We start from the raw sequence: 24,060 nt of genomic DNA, 5'->3' as shown, positions 1-24,060 counted from the left end.
CTGAAGTAAATATCTAGTGATTTAAAGCAAAACGATATAATGTCTGCATAATTTCAAATTTTTAAAAAAGTAAAACCTTCATGTGGGATTTGAACCCTGAGGGCCTGCATGAGAACATCGTGACTTGAACTCTGATCCATCAAACTTTTATATTTCTTTAGTGACAGTTTGGGATATTGTTCTGCTGCTAATGAGGGCTTATTTGAACATATTGTAAATACGTTTATTTACAATATTTTTTTTATTTTTGTAGAATTTTTACTTATTTAAACATTCTTTAAACGTTCTTTTAATTTTGAAGAATTTTTACTTTACTTTAACGATTCAAAGCAAAACGATCTTTGCATAATTTCAAATTATTAAAAAAAAATCCACGAAGGATAGTGATTATTCCTCACATCATAATAGAAATTATTCTTGGTTAATAATTTAAAACTTTAGATTAAATAATTACTATTAATTAAATTATTTTATTCACATTTTTGCTTTATTGTGGTCAATCAATTTTTACTTTATGTAAAATTAAAAAATGGAAATACGTCACACATACGTTACACATAATAATTATGACCGAGGTGATTTAGCTCGAAGCTAACCTTTCATGAAACCCTGAGCGTGTGAAAAGTGTCCTACCTTTACAATATAGTATGAATGAATACTAATATTTATATGTAATTACGTGACTAAAGATAACAAACCAGAGAAAGCCAAAAGAAAAATTGTACAATTAAAGTTTATCTAATATAAATTACTTAATACAATACTTACTTGCGTTGACGAACATCTCTAGTTTTTCATCCCATTCCAGAAATTTCACTATGCTGATACCACTTTCATTTCGAAAACTTACTATCCTCTGTTCTCCAGTAGTACAGGTTAAAGGAGTAAGAGCTGCTATGTCGAAACTTAACAGAACTGGTTTGTAGTAGTCCAGAAAATATGCTTGACCTAGAAAGATATTCTCAAATTATAATATTCATAGTAAAGTTATCGGGGTCAAGAAAATAAAGGAAAACAGCACCTTGATGGACCAAGTACTTACAAAAGCTTAGAGCAGATGCAAAAAGTTCATTTAATATGGTTAAATCCAACGAAGAGTGGGAAATATATAGGGAAAATCTGACGTAATACATTTAAGTCAAACGTCATATAAATCTCACGTTTTGTGTCAAACGTCATATGTCACATAAATGTCAGGTTTTACGTGAAATCTCATATAAATGTCGCTTATTTTGTCATGTTCTATGTCAAATTGTAAATTGATTTTGAATTAAAAATGGCTGCGGTCTACTAGCGGATACTAGTTTGACTATGACAGTCAGTATTGTAGATGCCTTCTTCCTAATGCATTGTATATAAGTATATTGTTTTATTTTCAATCAAAAATGATGAATTGCTGGCGGTGACTGGCAGATTATAGCAGAACTAGTGACGTCTAGCGAATATTAATTGAACTATGACAGTTGGTAATGTGGATTCATTCGACGTAATGTGACGTTTTACACATGTAACGAAGGTACTTCTCTTTCTAGCCCTCTAACACATTGAACTCCCTATTCTGATAGTCGTAGCGGCTTTGTCACACTACTAAGTGATTCTTGAAGAAACTTTAGAGAGGAAGTCGAAAGACTATATATGTTCTAAGATCCACAAGATCTGGTATCTCAAGGTATTGTGAATCAGGTCGGCTTTCTAAAAACGTGTGACGAAGTTTATGCGAAAATACTAGCAAAGAACTTAGAGCTACTTACTGAAAGGTATTTTCTAGGCTTATCAACCAACATTGGCCAATATTTGGTAATGTCTGTCGAGTGCAGAAGGCCATCATTGGCTTCATCTGCCAATAGACAAAGGACCATATTAGTGGAGCTGTCTAGAAAAGGTTTCTGCTTTGGTTATGCTATACTTGACAATCGTAGTCAAAGAACGTTTTGCAAAAACAATCTGGGATCTTTACTAGAAGAAAAGCTCTAAAATTATTACTTCCACCAGGGCTCAGGAGAGTGGAGATTATATTTGCATGTAAGATCAAATACTTAGTGATAATACATATATGACTAAAAGTTGACTAGGGCATATCCAAAATGTTTATAAACAAGCTGAAATCTCACTTAGAACGACAGACAACTCTAGAAAAAATAGTTAAACATAATAATGACCCTATTGATATGCACAAGTGTAATAAGGCACATGATAATCGATGCCTCCATGGTTTGGTAGATGTGCAATCAATTGATTCGTGGGAATAACTGGCTTGCGTGCTGTTAAGGGTATCGTTAGAGCTACCCCGATGGACGCTGAGGAAGCTTTAGTGAACTTATTACCTTTATCAGGTCTGCAGCACATAAGATGCTACAGAGTCAGGCTTCTGTAAGCGTATTACCAGTGACAGCCAAGCAAAGACCAAGAAATCGCGAAATAAAGGCTTTAGAAATGCCAATGGAATAAATAGTTCCTAGATATAACTTAAAACCTTCCATATCTAGCAAAACAATAATTGTGGTTTTTTACTTGATTAAGTTGTCATCCCCTGTATATTTATACAGCAATATGGCAACATCCTTAAGTTTTACACTTGACTAAAATCTACATGTTAACCTTTCCTTCGGAATAGTTTATGTTTTTCGCTTAGCTGAATACCTATTAGAGTTCTCCACGATTGCCCAAGTTCGTCAAACTTCAACAAAATTTCCCGCGATCGCATGAACCGGTATATTCTCTCCACAACCGACGATCAACTTCGGGAGGTTCGATGTATTAAGTGCGTTCAGTTGTCTGTGAAGGTTAACAACCATCAGATTCAGTATCGCCTCATACAAATTATAAACTAAATTGTGATGTATCGATCCGGTAACTTCGGTTCTATTAGCCGGCAAAGGGCATACACCGGAGTGTGTGTCTATGTCGCTGCGAGACTTGGGATCAGTTTAATGGAGATGCAACGGCACCGCCCGGCGTGCTCCAGGAAATTGCAAATGGGAAAGAAGTACGGAGGTTGGTATGTTTTAAAAGTTTGAGGAACAGTTACTCAGTCTCCTATATGCAATGACATTAGTGATGGACTGAGAATAAAAATTGGATATTGATAACTTAATATGTTACTTTTAAGTTCAAACTTCAGTATAAATCCAATAAAGGAAACAAACATAGAACTATAAATTTGTTTTTCATTAAATTACACTATGAAAGAATAGTGAAGACTGTATAGAGCTTGGTTAAACAGTTTTGGTGATATTGTTTTACCTTGCCATATTTTTATGTTCAGAACTATTGGGTTTGTGAGTTCATGCATCTTAATTCGTGTTTTTGCTTTCTGGTGTATGTTGTAAATAAGTTCCATAGTTGTAAGGGTTCCATGTTGTCAAAAGCTTTCTCCAAGTCTGCATAGCTGCATATATCGGGAGGTGAAATCATTTTCCTTTTCGTTTCGGATTTTCGCAGTTCACTATTAGTTACTGTACTAAATCCTTTTCTAAACCCTACTTGTTAGCGTCTCTGCTATCTAGTTTTGTTGTTAAACTGTTAGTAAGAATTTTTTTTAGTTTATAAGTCGTATTGAGTAATGTTATTGGACGATAATTTTTTAAATCGCTTTTGTCGCCTTTGTGTTGTAGCATTTTCATTTCACCCCGTATATAATAAAACACCGAAAATGATTTTTAATCCTTTTGCGTCTCTGAGATTGATAATATAAACATTTTTAGTCTGTTTATAATAACACAAATTGATTTTTCGTTTGATATTGATTTCCGTCTAGATATTTGCGCGTCAAGTAATAAATATGAATATTTCTACTTAAAAAGGTGGGAAAATGTATGCTGACAAGAGAATGACTTTAGGAGATTGATATCACTCATCAATGAACCAGCCGCGATAGCAGTCGGTTTCATTGTTGAAGTTAGGAAGAATTTGGTTTCACTGGGAATTTAATAGTGTAAAGTGTAGTAGTCAGGGAACAGATTGGGTTCTGAACGGGAAAACATGGTTCCAGGCTGAGAGTTTTAAAAATCGGCAAATTTGCGTTTAATTCCATGAGTTTTGGCTAGAAAAAGGTGATTAAGCTCAAATGGCTATGTGGCAGTCTTTGTGAAGATAATCACCGGTTGGTTGCTGTATTCTGTGTCACTGGATTTGATAAACAGCGTGTCTGAGGGCTTAGTGAGGCCCACATGGTTTTAAGTGAAAATTAAGTAGCCGAGGTTTGAATAATACATATTGTTATCGTCAGGATAAGTTCAATTCGATGTCTGACGTCCCCACAGATTTGTTCAGTTGCCATTTTGTCTCATATGGGTCGATTTTCACCTTTAAAATTTTTAGGAAAGAAACGCCTTTCTTACCATCAAGAGAAGTTTTTTAAACGGCGTCCATTTTAAATAGTTAATGAATCTTCTCGTGTAGTATTCCCAAGACATCTGTGTATTTTTTTTTTCTTTTTTTGTAGCTTTTTTTCTTTATCTCCAGCCCAGTAATTGTTTAGTCCCCCCTTTCAACCCCCTTTAAGCAAATATGATATATTGTTACAGTGTACAATACCAGCGGTACTGCTTTCTTTCAGTCTTCGGGATCTTCTTTTCTCGTAATATTTAACGTAAGTATTGATAACGGCCTTTCCCCAATTCTTTCACTTTTCTGTAGTGGTCTTTTTCTCGTGATTTATTATTTTTTATTTGCTTGGGTGCATTTCTTATTCCTGCTTTACTAATTTCGGAATGGAGCTTGGAGTTTACATTTTAGGGTTCAATAGCCTATTGTATTCTTAAGGTGGTTTTTATGTACTGTTGAAGTCTTTGATAATATTCATGTGTGACCGTAAATAACTCTGCTGCTTGTCATTTCTTCATTATTGTTCTTTATATTATTTTTACTTATGTTTTGCCTAGTAAAGATCTCAGGCATTTTAAGTTTCTATTTCTTTCTATTATAGTTTCGGTTTCTTCCTTTTGCTTCTTTCTTTGTTGCTCTTTTATTAATTTTTTGATGATTTTATTCGGTTCTGTAATTTCTACACTTTTTCTTCTGCTCATATCATTAAAATTTTTGTTGTATTAGAAATATAGGTTTCCTGAGGTTTATGTTCTAGTGCTACTTTTTCATAAGCTTGCAGTAGAATATTTGTTAATGCATTCTTCGATATTTCTTTGTTATGTTTATATTGCGATCAGCTCCTTCTGAATGGTGTCTTTATACTCACTTTGATATTTTCTTAATTTTACCATGTTGAACATTCATAATTTGTTACCTTGTATCTTCTTTTTTGTAATGAAACTTACAGTATTGTGCGAATTAATGGAATCATTGTGACCTTTTTCAATATTTTCAGTTGTCCACACTGTCCACATATTTTTAACTGACCAATCATTAAAAACATAACCTTACTGTTCTCTGCCTTTTATTTCAGGACATTTCCTACTAAGTTTGTGTTGTCTTTGTACTATTTTGTGTTGTTTTCTCTAATTAGTGAGTTTGTTTCGTTTACTTCCATCATGGATAGTACGCCTAGGAAGCGTGAAAAGATTATCACGTTAAGTGAACACACTTCTATGTCACAAAGAGAAATCATAAGAATGTGTGGAGTGAGTCAGGGGCTAGTAAGCATGATTTTGAAGCTTAAGCGAGAAACGGGATCAATCGATGTGAAAAGTTTAGGAAAATGCGGAAAAAATAGAAAAAAACACCAGCAGATGAAAGATTTTTACTTCGAAAGAACAAATTTTTCTTTTCTTCTTCTTCCTCTTTATAAGCAATTCTACTTCTAATTCATTGGCGGATTAATACCTGTATGGAAGGTTGCCATTCCATATTTTGCGCGGTCGTCCGATACTTCTTCTGCCGATTGGTGACATCTTCTGCCTTTTTTGACGACACGGGTCTCCTCCATTCTGCTTATGAGGTTATTCCATTCTTTTTTTTCTATTTTGTGTCCATTCATTTATAAACTGTACGTTACATTTTCTTCTAATGTCTTCACTTCTCTTTCGTCAAATTTTTAACTTCATCTCAGTGTTATTGTGTCTGTTTTGTCATATAGTGTTATTAAAGCATTCTGCCAGTCTACTTCTTTTTGTACTTGATCTCTCACTTCTTTGTCTAGGTCTCCATAGCTAGACAGTGTAAGTCCCAGGTATTTTATTTCCATTATTTGTTTAATACTGATGCCATCAATTTCTATTTTATATGTGGTTGGTTCTTTGCTGACTACTATTGTTTTAGTTTTCTGAGATGAGATTATTATATTATATTCTTTTGCTCTTATGTTAAATCTGTGGACCAGTCTTTGCAGATGATCTTCATCTTGTGCTATCAATATTGCGTCGTCTGCGTAACAGAGTATTTTTATTTCCTTGTTTCCCATTCTGTATCCTCTTCCTTTGCTAACGCTTTTAATGATTTCATCCATGATCAAATTGAAGAGCATGGGGCTCAATGAATCCCCTTGTCTTATTCCGATTGTCTGATTTATTAGCACTTGTAAAATTTTAGTGGGATGTTTTAGCATAGTATTTAACAAGTTTATACTAAACTATACCTCTCTAGTTGTCTGCCTGTTTTTTATCTCCTTTTTTAAATAGTAGAATTAGTTCGCTCGCTCTCTATTCTTTCGGTTTTTTATTGTGTTTTATAATTTTGTTAATTAATGTTGTTAATAGTTCGGTCATTGCTGCTCCTCAATATTTCAGTAATTCGTTTGGTATCCCGTCTTTACCTGCTGCTATTCTGTTCTTTAGGTTTTCAAGTATTTTCCGAACTTCCTGAACATGTATATTAAGTTCTTCATTTGTGGTAATTTCTGGTGTTTTCGGTTCTAGCGTCGTTTGTTCTTTCTCTGCATAGAGCTTTTTTAGGTAGTCAACCCACGTATTCTTTTCTATGTGTGTTAGTTCTATTACTTTCTATACCTCCATTCTTTGACCTATTATGAAGCGCCATATTTCCTTTTGCAGACCGTAAAAGTCATGTTCTACTTCTTTCGAAAAGCGTTCCAAGTGATCACTTTTTATTTTTCTTACAAGGGCGTGTTTCGTTTGTAATTGTCTTGTAATTATGGTATGCGTCTTGTGTTTTGGTTGACATGTATTTCAGATAAACTTTTTTCTTTTCTTTGCATTTTTCCTCCACTTATATACAAAACCATGGAGTTCTTCGCCTTGGGAACGATTTAGTTTTATTTATATTTTTTTCACCAAGAACTTCCTTGGCCGGGGATAAGATATTAGACTTAATTTTTGCGCACCTTTCTTCGACTCCATCATCTTCTGTGATATATGTGTGTTTGCTTGTTTCGTTTATTCTTTTTTGAAATAGGTATCTTGTGGAGTCAACCTTTAAGCTTTCGACTTTTATCTATGTGGTGTATTCTGGTGTTTTGTTATCACACATATGTGTTTTAATTCTATTTCTGCTATTAGTGCTCTTACGTCGAAGGTTTGAGAGGGCTGTAACTCTCTATTCGACAGAATATAGTCTATCATAGATCTTTGTCCTCTACTGTTTTTAAAATTGTATTTGTATTATTCTTTGTAAGGTAAAAATGTATTATTAATACGTATTTCGTTTGTACTACAGAGGTCTGTCAAGAGGTCTCCGTTTTAATTTCTGATATTTTCATTATATCGCTGTTTGATTCCTGGAACTATATCATTGCCAACACGAGCGTTAAAATTACCCATAATGATTATATATTCATCATTTGGGGTCTTGTTTATTACAGTCTGAAGGTGTTCGTAGAAATTTGCCCTTGTGGTGGTATCTCTGTGTACCAGATGACTAGAAAAAGTCCTACTTACAGATGAAACTCACTTTATAGTTCAGGGACAGCGGTCGAAATTCGACAGGAAGTATGAAAAAGAAAACCTTACACCATCTCATATTAATCCAACCGTAAAACATCCAGTCAAAATAATGTTTTAAGGATGTTTTTCATACATAGGGGTTGGATCTTTGGTACTTATCGAAGTTATGATGAATAGACAAAAATACAAATCCATGTTAAAACAATGTGTGGATACAGAACTTCAAAAAGGTCAGCCCAATGAAGAGCGATTCTTCAACAGGACTCTGCTTCCTGTCACAAGTCAAAGCAAATGATATAATTGGCCCGGTAGATATAATAATAAAAATGATAGAAGCAGTCATTCAGGTTTGGTTTTGAGATGAAAGGATATCTGGAAACTGTCAGAAGCTCATAGAATCTACGCAAAAACGGGTAAGCAGTAATTACAGCTAAGGCTGGACATATTTTCTACTAAATGATGTAAGTTTACCTTTATGGTTTTGTCAAAATATAAAGTTTTTTCTAAATAAACTGTTTTTCCATCAAAGCAGCATATGATTCCATTTATTCTTCCGGTGGTTACTACTAGTTCTAAATTTGTTAAGAACTGATACATTTGTTACAAACCATTTTATGTAAACAGATTAAACAGATTTTGATCTTTGTCTACAGAAGCAAGATATAACTCTTCTAGAGCTATCTCACAGATTTCTATAGCAAAACTTATTTTTAACTTCACGTAGAGGTTGCAATCGAGATAATTAAGACAAAAATTGCAAAAAGTATTAAAATTACTTACCCTTTAGCGATGTCTCTACTTGTTCAGTCATATTTTGTAAACTCTTGTACTTCTCTTTGATGTGATTTAGCGTTCCCAGTGTGGTGATGTTATTTAGTAGTTCAGATACGTCGATATTTGAATACTTCTTCCCGAATATGACGTTTCTTGCTGTTATGTTGTTGCAGAATTCCAGGGATGTGTTGAATACGTTTTCTGCATTTTTGTATGCCTGAAACATTAAGAGAAATTAATAAAACATTATATATCACCTGTTTTGTCGTAGAATTCGATATTAGCAACACCTACAGCCGTTCATTCATTTTTAATTAAAGAAGGCCATAAAATCACTTATTTTTACGGGTAGCCCTAGCGTGCACGTTACTTATTATATTTCTTCTTTTCTTTTTTTTTTCATATTTAAAACTGGACTTACAGTCTTTATACATTAATATTACTTACAGTCTTACTATTGTAACATTTTTTTTAGTTTGCTTTTTAATTTTTTTATTTCCTTCAACACAGAATATAGAATATAAAATTTATTTAATCAAATATACAAAAATAATTTTGTTTTTGACAAGTCAAAGGAATAGTAACAAAACATATATAAAATTTTTGGCGAATTTAAACATTACAAACATGTATATATTTATTATTAATAATTAATGCTTCCCTTCCTTAATCTTTTGTCTATGTCTTTGTCTTCGTTTCCTCTGTTCGTTATTGTTACTTCTAAGTATTCAAATTCTGACACTTTTTCAAAACTAGAGACAGTCTCTGCTCTTTTCATTTTGATATATTTGTTATTATTTGTTATGTCTCCTCTTATTTCCATATATTGCGTTTTTGTTTGGTTTATTATTAATCCGTATCTTATCGCTTCTTCTTCAAATTTCTGGAAAATTTTTTCCAAATGTTTTTTTGTTCTCGCTAGTATCACTACATCATCCACGTACGCTATGCACTGTTCCCTGTTTGTTTGAAATTATTCCTGTTTGTGCTTATATTTGATCTTCTTACGATTTATTCTAATACTAGGTTGAATAAATTCGTTGATAGCCGAACCCCTTGTTTTCAATGTGAACTCTCGTAAAAAGCTTCCTTCCATTGTTATCCTATTCATGGTGTTCCTAAGCATCATTCTCACTAGCCTTATAAGCTTTTCTGGTATTTCTAATGTTCCCATGGACTCATATAGCATCGTTCGATTTAGGGAGTCATATACTTGTTTACCGAATATTAAAAATATCATGGACTAATAAAATTACAAATAAAGAAATATTGAAGAGTGTTGGTAAAGAAACAGAACTAATCACCACTATACAAATCATAAAACTGGAATACCTAGGCCACGTGATGAGGGGACCAAAATATGAAATTTTGAGACTCATAATACAGGAAAAGATTTAAGGAAGATGATCTGTTGGTCGAAGGCAGAACTTATGGTTGAAGAATCTACGTGAGTGGCATCAATGCAGATCGATTGATTTGTTTAGAATGCTTGTTTAAAATCGACAAATAGCATATGTATCCTAAGTTTTGTTCGTACCTATTATTTTGTATTCTATAGACTACTTCTAATAGTGCTATATCTCTATAGTTTTAGCACTCCGTTTTGTCTCCTTTTTTATAGATAGAACAAATGAGCGCACTATTCCATTGTTTCGGCCTTTCTTCCTTTTGCCAAATTATTAGTGTCAAGTGAAATAATCTTTCCTTCATTATTTTGTCACCTTCCTTAAAAATCGTAACTAAAGTAGTATCCCCACTTTCTCCTGCACTTTTGTTATTTTTTAGGTCTCTTATTATTTCTTTTACTTCATTCAGAGTTTGTTCCTCGCACGTCCTTTCTTCATCTTCTTGCCAATTATAATTTCCCTTATGTTCCTTTTGGTGGTCTGTATTTAATAGGTATTCGAAATATTCCGCTTATCTGTTTAATTTTTCTGTTGTTTCACCTAGAAGTAGGCCTTATTTGTTTCTGCAGTACTGTGGATTATTCTTTGTAGTTTCTCTGGATTTCTTAACTTCTTAATAGAAATAGTTACCTCTTTGTTTATGTAGGCTTCTTCTATGCTTTTTAATTGCTTTTCTAGCTGCTCTCTTTTCTGCAAATTCTTTTCACTTCCCTTCTTTTTGCCACATAGTTTTCGATCACATTTTGGGTATTTTATTTATCTCTTTGTAGTTTTGCTCTGTTTTTTCTTGCCAAAACATTCCTACATTCTTCATCGAACCAGTCCTGCCATCTTTTTATATGCTCTCTTCCTATACACTTTTCAGCTGCTTCCGACATGGCTGTATGGTCTGCCACTCTTCATCTATATTCTGTTTGACTGAATCCTCTAGCTTATTATTTTTTTTCCTCTAGTCTGTTTGCAACCTGCTTCTCTTCAAGGCGCTCTAATTGATAATTTAATCTATCTCTAACAGGTTTTGGCATTATTGGTAGTTCTTGTTTTGGTTTTGCTATTATTAGTGTATGGTCACTGTTGGTATCTGTCGCTCTGTAACTCGTACAATCGATTATTGGCTTATCATATTTGCTTTTAATTGGGACATGATCTATCTGATATTTTATTTTTCCATCGGGAGAAGTTCATGTTACTTTATGAATGTATTTGTGATCAAACCTTGTGCTAGCTATCTTCATTTTGTTCTCTGTAGTTATTCTTCTGTACATTTTCTTTTTTCCGACTTCCACATTCATATCACCAATGATTATCTTTATATTGTATTTCTGTATATTCCCTATTAGGGTGCTTACCTTTTCGTAGGACTCTGTTTTGGTTTCCAAGTCTTCATCTTCAGAGGGCGGACTTAAACATACTCTTCATTATTTTTTTATGTTTAAAACTGGACTGGAAGTGGTTGAAAAACATTGAATAAGAAAGGGCTTGTTTTCCACTCTTTTTTGTATTTACTGCTATTTTGCAAAAAGGGTAATAAGATATTTAACCAACCGTATCATATAGAAAGTTTAATTTTCGCTATTTTAATTACAAATCCGCCCTGATCTATACTTAGAAATGAGGAAATAAGAAACAGACTTAAAATTAAACCGTTGCTTGACACCATCATATAACACAGATGAACAGTAATAGCAAAGTAAAAAGAATGTGGGAAGCTAAACCAATAGGAAAAACAGAAGCGGCAGAATATAAAATGACTGGAATAGCGACATAGCAGAGATATTATAAAATAAGGGTAAATATTGGCAAGAAGCAACACAAATGGCGAAGAACAGAAAATAATGTAGAAAATTCATCAAAAGCAAGACGCACCTCCCTCGACACCTAACGGTGGACGAGGAACGATTATGTATGTGGTTTTTTCAAGGTTATTTTTAATATTCTTTTTTTTATTCTGATCCTTTATTACGATCCATTTCCGAGATATGGCCGAGAGCCATTCCTAGTTGGCCACCCGGTACAGTAGAATTAAAGTAGAACGCTTTGTAAACGCCAACCTCTCGGGTTATTTAACACTTTTTAACCAAGCTTCATCCTTTCATCTTCTATCGCATTATCTCGTTAAGAATGAATAGAAACAAAAAGGGCTTAAAGCTAGCGATATGTTAACGGCGAACCTTATATTTCCAACTTATAATCAGGCAAATGTATGCATCAGAGAGCGTTGTATATCAGTAATACAAAACGGAGAATAGAAAGTTAACTATATTCATGTTCCGTACAAACAGGTGAATATTATAGTTTCAATCGCAGCTTTCCAACTTTTGGCTACACCAATAAAATTGCACTAGATACGGGAATTTCTGTTCGGGAAAGTTGTTCGTGTTGTTCGAGGTAAAGTTGCCAGAAGCAAACTTTGTAAATAGATATTAAAAATTAACATGAGTGAGATGCTCCTAAAGTAGTAAAAGGGCGTATAGCAGCTCGGAAAATGTTAAACATATTAACTAGGCTTATATTTCTGCTTGAATATTTTAATATGCCCATTATAATTTCAATAACTACTTTATTATAATCCAAATTTTTAACTTAGACATACTTGAACATATTTTTAAGTTGCACCATCACTTCTTATTCTTTTTGTATTTTAATTTAGTATTTGTTTAATTTACTATTTGTTTAATTTTACCATTTTGGTAGATGTTCAGTTCTTGTCAACAAGTCGGTAGTTTAGGCCCTCCCTCCTCTCAGCACTCGACGTTACAAATATGCGCAGAGTAGCTTCTCTAGATAGAGGTCTATAGTAGCTTATAATAAGTCTAGAATAACTTAAATTAGGTTTAGCATATCTATAACAGCTTAAAACAGATCATAACAATGTAGAACAGGTTTAGAAGAGCTAAATTAAGTCTAGAATAGCTTACAACAGTTGTAGGATAGCTTATAATGTTTAGACCCGTTTTAAGATTTTCTAGAACTGTTCTACATTGTTTTAAACCTATTGCAAGCTTGTCTAGCTCTGTTTTAAGCTTTTCAAGACCTTATACTCTTCAACAAAAAGCTTCAGTTCCATATGTAAAACCCTACTTTTTGAAAGGCACTCTATTGTATTTCTTTTCCCGAATAAATGCCCATTAAGTACTTTTCAAGGCAAAAGTGTTTTACCACTTAAGTGTAAGTATTTTCAAAGGAAAAAGATGATTCTACACTTAAATTTTAAGTGCTCTTCAATTCAATAGAATATTTAGTACTTTAATTTAAAGCACTAAAAAGACAGAAAAACCTTCGAGAAATGCTTCAGTTTCATATTTTCAACATTTTTTCTATGACCCACTGTCATTATCATCATCATAAGTGGCTCGACAATCCGTTGTGGATCTTGGCCTGCTCACAAAGAATTCGCCACTCCTGTCAATTCCTGGCAACTTCCCTCCATTTTCTGACCCTTAGAATATGTAGGTCTGTTTCCACATCATCAATGCATCTCCTTCGTGGCCTTCCTCTAGTTCTTGTGCCATCTGGTTTTAAAAATGTTAATCTCTTCGTGTATTCGTGATCTGAGATCCTAGGAATGTGTCCAGTCCATTTAAGTCTCTGCGTTTTAATGAATTTCACAATATCTGGATCGGTATATAACTGATATAGATCAAAGTTGTATATTCGACGCCATAGTCCATTTTCATTTACGGCCCCAAAAATCTTTCTAAGAATTTTTCTCTAAAAATACCAAGAAGTCTTTCATCATTTTGAGATAAGATACACGTTTCAGCCCCATATATCAAAACCAGTCTTTAAGGTCTTGTATATATAAGGTCTTGTATGTATTGAGCTTTACTGCACGTTTTATATTTTTATTTTTTAAATGATTCTGGGGACCGTGAACTGTTCTGTTTGCTATTGCTATGCGTTTTTGTCGCTTGTTGAATTTGAATTATCTGTTTAATATTTCGTATTTTCAAAGGGAAAAAATAATTTTGCACTTGAATATTGAGTATTCTTCACTCCAATAGATTATTTAGCAGTTTGTTTTAAAGGCGTCCTTCAACAAAAAGCTTCAGTTTTATATTTCAAATATTTCTTGATTTATAGATGATAAAACCATTTAAAAAGAAAATGTTTTGTAATAGATGAATAGATACATTATATTAAACTGTCGCTGAAACCTGTTAATTTTATGATCAATGTCTCTATTTGTCTCGAAAGAATCATCCTGGATAATTAAAATGACTCTTATGTTCTAGTAGATGATCGTCAAACATTTTTTGTTCTTGTAAAGTATTTACATTCAGACGCCATAAATTTATCTTCTTTGTGGATATTTGTTGTCAGGGACTTTTGTTGTTTTAGTGCTTTAGTTCCTAGGTTGTGAACACGCTTCTAAGGGCACATATAGAATATAGAGCAGGGTCGCAAACGAAAAAAGAAAAAAATTATATCCAGGACAGCTAATATATAAAAAATATATATATATAAGCTTAAAGGTATGATAAAGCTTAAACACTATACAACGTTTTAAAAGTGTAAACCGCGTGGAACAGCATAGACATTATTATTCAAACATACCACACAACTTTTACTCCACTACTCGCACAGTTGTCGGATAACTTTTAGGGCCAACAACGAAAATAATGGTCGACTGTCAGATCCGCTGACAAGTGTAATTTTTTAGAACGGAAAGTTCCATCGCACGCGGTAATGAATTTGTCATGTAGGATATTTGGATACCGATTAAACGGAGTTAAAACATGAATAAACTGGAACAAAACTCTACATTACAAGGGTTCGTTTTCGACTGGTGCATTGATTTTGTACACTGGCAATCAAAGATTAGGGCAATGAATAATTTGAATTGAAGTTAAAGGTCTACATGAAGGTAAAGGTCTACATTCTACATTGTTCTTAAGCAGCTTCTTTGTGACATATGAAGTTTTTTCAACATTTGTACTTGAGAATAAACAATTCATTATGAAATATATAATCATTAAAAGTGAAACTGGAACAAACCATGAAGTGGAGATATCCAGGAGTGGCTAGTATACCTGTTGAATACAAAGCACGTGGTGTTCGTGTGTATTAAGGTATAAAAAATGCTTATTAAAACCTTAAAATTTTTATTTTAAAGAAGATCTTTTCGGAATTGAATCATTCCATCATCAGTTTACTAAAAGAGAGAGTAAAAATATCAATATTAAAAAACAAGTAAGTTAAAATTTAAATATATAGAAAGAACACGTTGGTTTTTTACTACTTACATAAAAAGTTGTTAAAAACATTGTATGGCCACATAAAAACATTGGAAGGACATCAGTATTAAAAAACAATCCTCATGGTATTTATAAAGGTAAATGCAATAGACTGTTGACTTTGTTGATTAATAAAAACTGAAAATGGGGGCATCTTACATGACCCCCTGGAGCTGGTGAGGTTTTATCGACTTACATTACCTCTGATCTGTGCTGGAGTCTAGGGCTAACTGATAGAAAGATGGTATGAAAAATCAGTTAGTACCCGTCAATGTCAAGTGGAATGATGTAGTAGGAGCAAACGTCATTGTGCTTAAGTTTGTGAATAGGCACACACAAAAGACAATTCTTCACTAAAAACGGCCTGATTATTATGGACATAAACGCTAAAGTAGGACAAAAAGAGACGTATAGACCAACCGTAGGACCTCATAGCATACACGAAGAATGTAATGATAATGGGACGAGACTATTGCAGCATTTCTGAACATGACGGTCAGTAGTACATACTTTCAGCATAAGCTTATACATAAAGTGACGTGGACATCCCCAGGTCAACAGACTCAAAATCAGATAGACCACGTATTGATTGATTCAAATCATGGATCAAATATACTAGACTGCAGAAGTTATAAAGGCGCTAATGTTGACTTCGATCACTATCTTATAGCTGGGAGTTTTAGAGCACGTATATCAAATGCCAGGAATGATAAGATTGAGCCAAAAAGATACAAATACAACATTGATAAGTTAAAGTATACTGACGTCGTAAGAAATGTTCTGATATACCGAGATCGTAAACTATCAGAACATCCCAGAAGTGAATTAGATCCCACTGAATTTAAATTGGGAGTTTGGTCCCAAAAACTGGTTTGGTTTATTTAAACGCTTTCCTATCTTTTACAACAGGTAGGAATATCAGAGGTTAGTCTAATCTCTGATATTCCTCAGCCAAGATTTCTTCTTTCTTCCCAAGCCTTTTCTTCCCTCTACTCTTCCTTGCATGACGACGTGTATAAGAGAGTATTTATCATTCACAAGGAAACTAAATTCCTGTAGCTGGCTATATACCATCTATCACAATAAAAGATAGGCCAGGGCCTACGAAGGGCTGGAGCGCCAACTGATAATGATGATTGATAAAACAGTAAAATAATAAAATAACCGGCATATATTATAAACTGAAGAGATATCCTTTTGGATACATATCTAGATACATCGCACTCTGGCGATCACTATCATGTCAGCCTGTTCATAAATATTATATATTAATATTCTGTACCTGGAGTCGATCCGGTTTTTCACTAATGCTTCTTCTATTGCCCACAGTTCTTCTTCAGGTTCCTTCTCCTATCGGAGGTTGGAAATCATCATCGCTATTTTAATTTTATTGGCCGCGCTTCTGAATAATTCTAATGAGCTGCAACCGAACCACTCTCTCAAATTTCTTAGCCAGGATATTTTACGTCGTCCTGGGTTTCTCTTCCCTTGTATAATTAATCTAAGTACAGGTAGGATTAGTCCACAGTTCTACTCAATCTCTATCAAAAGCTTCTTCATAATCTATACATAAGCCAGACATAACACAGGGAGAATTCCGTCAAATTTAATTGTTAACCTGTTTGTAATAATCTTTGTAAAAGTTTTGTAGAGTTGTGAAAGAAGTGAAATTGGTCGATAATTTTTCAAGTCTGTGGTGTCTCCCTTTTTGTATATTAGTATTGTTTTAGCACTATTTCATTGTTTGGGTGTGTTGCCTTTGAATAGACGTTTATTAAATAGTATTTTCAAATACGTGATGGCTTCTTCTCCGCGTTCCTTCAGCATTTCTGCTAGGATTCCATCGCTTCCAGGAGCTTTATTCCTTTTTATTTGAATAGATTGAAAATAGTGAATCGATGTGAAGAAACGCTATTTTGTGACGTCTTCTCGTCAATTCAAATAAGAAGGCCCAGAAGGAAAAAAAATATTAGAACACTTGATCCGATACAACATAAAATTGGCGAAAAACGCTGTTTTGACTGGAAGATACTGAAGATTGAACATATAATTTCACTACAAAGAAGAATAAAATAGAAGATAAGACATCCTTAACTTGTGACATATATTTTGCTTTGTTTCGATTTCCTTTAATTTTATATATAGCACAATCTGTTATTTGCCAACATACATATATTTCAGATATGCTGAAAAAATGTTAAGTTTATAGTAATCCCAGTTTGTATTGGCCAGTGTATTTACTGTGGTTTGGATATATGCCTAGTGAAAACATATATTTTGGTGTCGTACGTTAGAGTAGTATGTGTTGTCATTGCGCGTGAATACTCACATGATTGGGGTATTTCAAGAAAGAATAATAAACCAAAATGAACTATTGGTTTCATAATACATGTACATGGATTTGGTATTGATAGTATATAGAGTAACGTAGGGACTACACACAAAAAAGAAATAGTGTTAAATATTGACCTTTACAAATTATTTCATGATCAAATGCAGCAACCCAACTGTTGTGTCCATGGCACCTCAATTAGTGAATTCAAATAGTTCATTGGGTAAAATAAATTATATATATATATATATATGTATATATATATATATATATATATATATATATATATATATATATATATATAGGCGGTTTCGTTTGGATTTAATTTGAGTCTTTTACTAGTTTCTTACACATGTTTCAAGGGTCTGCCCTTCGTCAGAGAGACTTGGAAGAAGACTGGAAACAAATTAACACGCGAAGGTTAGTATGGAAATTATAGCAAAATAATTACCAGACAATACTTTTAGCGACCTATAATGAGAAAAGAAGAAGTGAATCTCGATAGCGATTAATTAATGTCATCATCTTCATCATTCTGGCTTTACAACCCTGCATGGGCCCTAGCCTCCTCAAGAATTTCTCTCCAGTCGTCCCTATCCATCGCCTTTCTCCGCCAAGCACGTATTCTCATATTTCTCATGTCTTCATCGATGTTATCAAGGAACCTTGTTCTGGGTCTTCCCTGACCAATGGGTCAGGGAAGAAGGCGTTTTTCTAGTTGGGTAATTTTCTTGCCTCCGCATTATTAGCGCTATTTGCCTTAGACTTCCTATCTTAATATGTTTTACGATATCTGGTACCTGGTTTATTCTATAAAGTTCGAAGTTGTATCGTCTTCTCCACACTCAATATTCATTCACTGCTCCATAGATTCGCCTTAGTACTTTTCTTTCGAAACATGTTAAAATGTTTTTATTACTTTTTGTTAGAGTCCAGGTCTCTGAACCATATGTTAGGACTTTGCGTATTATTGTTTTGTACAGTTTTATTTTTGTATTTCTCGATATGATTGTGGATTTAAGAAGATTAAGCCCAAAATAGCATCTGTTGGTCATTCAAATTCTGCGGTAGTAAGTGTTAAGAAGCGCTCCCAATTATAAAAATTTGTTCACTGCTTCGATGATGACGTTTTCTATAAAAAGTGATCGTAGGGTTTGTGGTTGTGTGCTTATTTTCATATACTTCGTTTTTTTGATGTTTATTATTAAACCCATTTTTTTAGATGATTCTTTTAGTGCTGATTCATTATATATTGAACCAGTGGTTGTCATTTTTGACACGTATTACTTTCTCCAGAGCAAGATTGAACAGGAGAGAGGGTCACCCTGGCGCAAACCGTTATTTGTTTTAAAAGGTTCAGACAGTTCCCCCTGAATTCGTACTCTACATTCAACTTTTTCAAGAAATAGTTTTGTTAAATTTACCAACTGATTTGGTATTCCTAGCTCTTTAATTGCTTTTTGAACATTTTTCTTTTATTCTGCTTTGCAGTTTATAAATATGTGATGAGTATCAATGCCATATTCTAGTGTTTTTTCTAAAATTTGTTTCAGGGTTGCAATTTGATGAGTTGTCGATTTACCACCTCTGAAACCAGCTTGGTATTTTCCTACTATGCGTTCTGCATATGGTGCCATGCGGTGAGATAGTACTGTGTAATTTTTGTTGGCTGCATTAAGTAATTAGAGTATTCAAAGATATTTCCTTTTTTGTGTATGGTGCAAAGTATTCCAATATTCCAATCATTGAGGAGGGATTTTTGTGTCCATATTTCTTTTACAATATACATATCTAGGCACCAATTTAAATAGCCAATGAGACCACTCAACAGAAATTAAACAGCGAATAATAAAAGCAAAAGCAGCATTCGTTAGAATGAGAACTATTTTCAACAGTCGAGACATATCAATAAAAACAAAATGCCGTCTATTGAACTGCTACATATTCACAGTTCTGCTCTACGGAATGGAAGCATGGACACTGACTGTTGCATCTATGAATCGGTTCGAAGCTTTCGAAATGTGGTGTTATAGGCGCATCTTACGTATATCCTGGGTTGACAGAGTTACTAATGTGGAGGTTCTGCGTAGAATGGGGAAAGAATGTGAAATTCTCATGACCGTCAAAACTAAAAAGTTGGAATATCTAGGACATGTAATGAGAAATCAAGAACGTTAAGGCCTTCTCCAGCTGATTCTCCAAGGGAAAGTAAATGGTAAGAGAGGACCGGGAAGAAGACGCATTTCCTGGCTTCAAAATTTACGAAAGTGGTATAACACGACTACCACTGAACTGTTCCGCGTTGCAATAAACAAAGTAAAGATAGCCGTGATGATCGCCAACATCCGGAACGGATAGGCACTTTAAGAAGAAGAAGATATTTCTTTTATAAACTGCTGTAATACCATTATGGTATCGTGGCCACCTTCTTTATTTAGCTCAGCTGGGAGATTATCTTTTCCGGGTAATTTGTTTCTGGCTAGTTTTTTGACTGCATCTTTAACTTCAAGAATCGTTGGTGATTCTTCTTCCCTCTCATCTATTTCGTCTTCCAGATTTTCTTCTTTTTCCTCTATATTAAGTGCCTGGTTAAAGTATTCCATCCATTTATTTAATAGATCTTTCCTTGTTGTTAATGGGTAGCCATTCTGGCTTCTGCATTGTCTTGTGGTTGCCTTGAATTCTTTTCTGTTCATGTTAACTTTTTTATATATAGAGTGCTCTGAATTCTTTCTCTCTGTTGAGGTTTTCTATATATGTATTTAAGTTTCTTATTTAAGTTGATGCATTTGTTTATTTTGTGTATCCTCTTTTCTTCTCTTCTCTTTGTCTGGTAATTCTTTACAGTTCTTCTAGTTCGTCGGGTAAGTATCTTTCTTTAGGCTTCATTTTCTTCTGCTGTTGCATTATTGCATTCATCGTCAAACCAATGATTTGTACGGACAGAAATTTCTGTTCCTATTTTATCTTTCGCTGCTGCTTCAATGTCTTCCTTTATTCTGGCCCGGTAGGAGTCTATATCTGTCTGGTCTTCTTCATTTACATTTTAATTCCTTAGCCTGTTGGTGATGTTTTCCGAGGACCGTTCCGTAATTGTCGCATCTCTCTCTTTACAAATTTCATTTTTGTCTATCCATTTTATTTTCTTTACTGGTGTTTGAAATTCTAGCCCTCAATGTCGAGATCACTAGTCAATGATTTGAGTCTATGTTTGCGTCTCTATAACTTATGTGGTTTATTATGTCTGTTCCATGCTTTGAATCTATTAAGATGTGATTAATCTGACTCGCTGTTTTTTCATCAGAAGCGGTCCAGGTTACCATGTGTATGTTCTTGTGTTCAAAATAGGTGCTAGCGACTGTCATATTGAGTGCTACGCTAAGTTTATCATTCGTAATCCAATATTGCTACTGATGTTGCGCTAAATCAGTAGCGATTAATAAATTTCATTGTGTATTAAAAACATAAACATCTGAAACTAACCCTGGAGTGAAGAAGAAGACTTTTTAGTTAGAAATAAATATAAACTTACCTGATTATGAATCAGTTTCTCGAAGTCTTCACCATTTACAAGACCTTTCACTTTCAAACCTTTGAAATAAATTTCCTCATTTTTACTGGGGGTGAAAATCTTTATTCCTGTGATGTTCTGATCCGTGTTCCTCATCATTATGGTGTGCCTATCTAAGGTTTCACCGTTGAAGGTACCTATCAGGCTAAAACGATAAAATATGCATCATTTTTCTATTGAATATGGAGTTTTTACGAGGAGGTATCGCTATTTGATATATTAATATGAGTATTACCGAAAAAAATAAATCTAATGTACTATTTTTATTGAGAAAAGCCACAATTTTACTTTAAAATAAGTTTATTTCGACGTTTTGGTTTCCACTTTGTAAATCGTCAATTATCATATTAATAAATTAAACATTTTTTTTATTAGTTGTTAAAATTTTTCTAATAATTTATTTTATTCGATATAAAAGGAAATGTGAATAAAGGCAATATCATGAGACAAGTAAGATAGAGCTACTTAAATGATTTTAATCAGTTTTGAGCAAATAAATAATTGTGTGAAAGATTAAAAACTGGTTTTGGCAGATGTTTTAAGTCCACGGGTTGACCCGCTTAGACATTCCTATGCGTTTTTTGGCAGATAAGAAAGTAATTAGTACCGATAAGAAATTAGATATCAAAATAAAAGCCATATAATTTTATTACAAAAATCCAGAGCCGGCCTTAGAATAAATTATATTAAAGTTACATTATAATTAAATTAAGTTAAAATAATAAATAATAATTGTTATTGTAATAAAAAGGTTTTATTAATATAGGAAAATAAATAGAAGTGACAAAAGATGAATATTTTAGAAGATGTAAAATGACAAAACTTACAGCTTCTAAAAGTGACACGAGGAAGAGAAAGAGGATGTCATGTTTAAAATGATGCAACCACTAATGGAAAAAAGTTATGAAATGATGCATGAAATAAAGCAAATAAGAAAAGAACAAATGGAAAGTAATAAACAATTACAAGAGATAAAGGAGGAAAACAGAAAATTAAAACACGACGTGAAACAATTACAAGACAGAATGTAACAACCGGAAAAAACAAGTAAAAAGAAAAGTTTGATTATATCGGGTCTAAAAATAGATACAAATGATGAAAAGAAATTAAAAGAAAGCATAAACACATTCATATCACAGAAACTGTAGACGCAAATAAAACTTAGGAACGCAACAAAAATAGGAGAAACAGTCTATGCCATAGAAACAGAAACTTCCACGGATAAAATTGAGACAATAAATAGGTAAAGTAAGTTGAATCATCATAACGATCACATCTACATTATTAATGATCTGACATCAAAAGAAAAAGAAATACAGAAAGAAATAATTAAAATAGCAAAGGCAGAAAAAAGTAATAGAAAACAGACAAAAATAGGCTATAAGAAGTTGTTCTACACCTAAAGGAAAATACCAAATTGCCAAAAAATTGCCAAAAGACTTATAGAAGAAAAACAACCGGAGAGATATGATACCAAAACGGCAAGACAAAGGAATACGGCTATGGAAAACGGAAAAATAAACACAAAAGAAAGGCAACAATCCAAGGACTTAACAAAAATTGAGACTTAAAATGTGAAAGGTATTTATGAGCAAGGAGCTTTAAGAAACTTAGACCAAATTATTGAAAAATATACAATAGATATCCTTGCCCTGCAAGAAACGAAGAAATGATGCATGAAATAACTGGGAAATGAAATAATAAAAATAGCAAAGAACACACTGTTCAAGAGTTTGGGGACCAAGAGATATTTTGGAGTGGGATTCATGGTGTCGGAGAAAGTAAACAAAGCAATTGTAGATTTTCAACCAATATCAGACAGAATGTGTAACTTGAGAGTAAGAGAAAAGTATAGGAAGATAAGTATCATTAATGTACATGCGCCCACTAAAGAGAAAGGTTTAGAAACCAAAACAGAGTTCTAAGAAAAGCTAAGCACCCTAATAGGGAATATACAGTAATACGATATCAAGATAATCATTGCTGACATGAAGGCGAAAGGTGGAAAAGAGGAAATATAACGAAGAATAACAGGGGGACGAAGTTTACATTAAAAATCAAATAAAAACGGGAAAAAGTTAATAGAATTTGCTACAGAGAACAAAATGAAGATAGCTAGCACAAGGTTTGATCACAAAGACATTCATAAGGTAACATGGAAAAATAAAAAATCAGATAGATCACGTCCTAATTAAAAGCAAACATGATAAAGCAATAATCGATTGCATGAGTTACAGAGGGGCAGACACCAACAGTGACCATACACTAATAATAGCAAAACTAAAACAAGAACTACCTATAATTCCAAAAACTGTTAGAGGAAGATTAAATTACTAATTAGAGCTCCTTCAAGAGAAGCAGGTTGTAAACAGACTAAAGGAAGAAATAAATAAAAAACTAGAGAATCCAGTCAAACAGGATATAGAAGAAGAGTGGCAGACCATACAGACAGCAATGTCGGAAGCAGCGGAAAAGACTATAGAAAGAGAGCATATAGAAAGACGGCATGACTGGTACGATGAAGGATGTAGGAATGCTTTAGCAAGAAGAAACAGGGAAAAACTACAAAGAAATAAAGAACATACCCAAAATGCGATAGAAAATTATGTGACAAGAAGAAGGGAAAATAATTTTCAGAAAAAAAAGAGAAAGAGAAAAGCAATTGAAAAACATAGAAAAAGCATAGATAAACAAAGAGGTAAAGAATTTCTACCAAGAAGTTAAGAAATTCAGAGAAACTATAAAGAATAATCCACAGTATTGCAGAAACAAAGTAGGCTTATTTCTAGGTGAAACAACAGAAAGATTAAACAGATAAAAAAACCGAAGGACCATTAAATACAGACCAACAAGAGGAACTTGAGGGAAATGAGAATGGTCAAGAAGATGAAGAACGGACGTGCGAGAAACCAACTTTGAATGAAGTCAAAGAAATAATAAGAGACCT

The 24,060-nt window shown here is 33.5% G+C and overlaps 2 protein-coding genes across 3 annotated transcripts in view; one reads left to right on the top strand and one right to left on the bottom strand.

The window, feature by feature from the left end:
- clos (closca) overlaps nt 1-24,060 on the bottom strand; it is a 418,696-nt gene that overhangs the window by 62,117 nt on the left and 332,519 nt on the right. For both annotated transcript variants that reach the window (XM_072540165.1, XM_072540166.1), the window contains 3 exons: nt 21,075-21,258; nt 8,574-8,784; nt 769-948 (listed from right to left, as the gene is read on the bottom strand). In XM_072540165.1, coding sequence (XP_072396266.1) covers nt 769-948; nt 8,574-8,784; nt 21,075-21,258 — 575 coding nt within the window. The remainder of the gene's footprint in view (nt 1-768; nt 949-8,573; nt 8,785-21,074; nt 21,259-24,060) is intronic.
- Nucleotides 1-24,060, top strand: part of LOC140447486 (RWD domain-containing protein 2A) — a 409,818-nt gene that overhangs the window by 71,807 nt on the left and 313,951 nt on the right. The gene's annotated exons all lie outside the window — the stretch shown is intronic.

This window comes from Diabrotica undecimpunctata, chromosome 8, assembly GCF_040954645.1.
Source record: "Diabrotica undecimpunctata isolate CICGRU chromosome 8, icDiaUnde3, whole genome shotgun sequence".
Lineage (NCBI taxonomy): Eukaryota > Metazoa > Arthropoda > Insecta > Coleoptera > Chrysomelidae > Diabrotica > Diabrotica undecimpunctata.
This window is presented reverse-complemented; position numbering and strand designations above follow the sequence as displayed.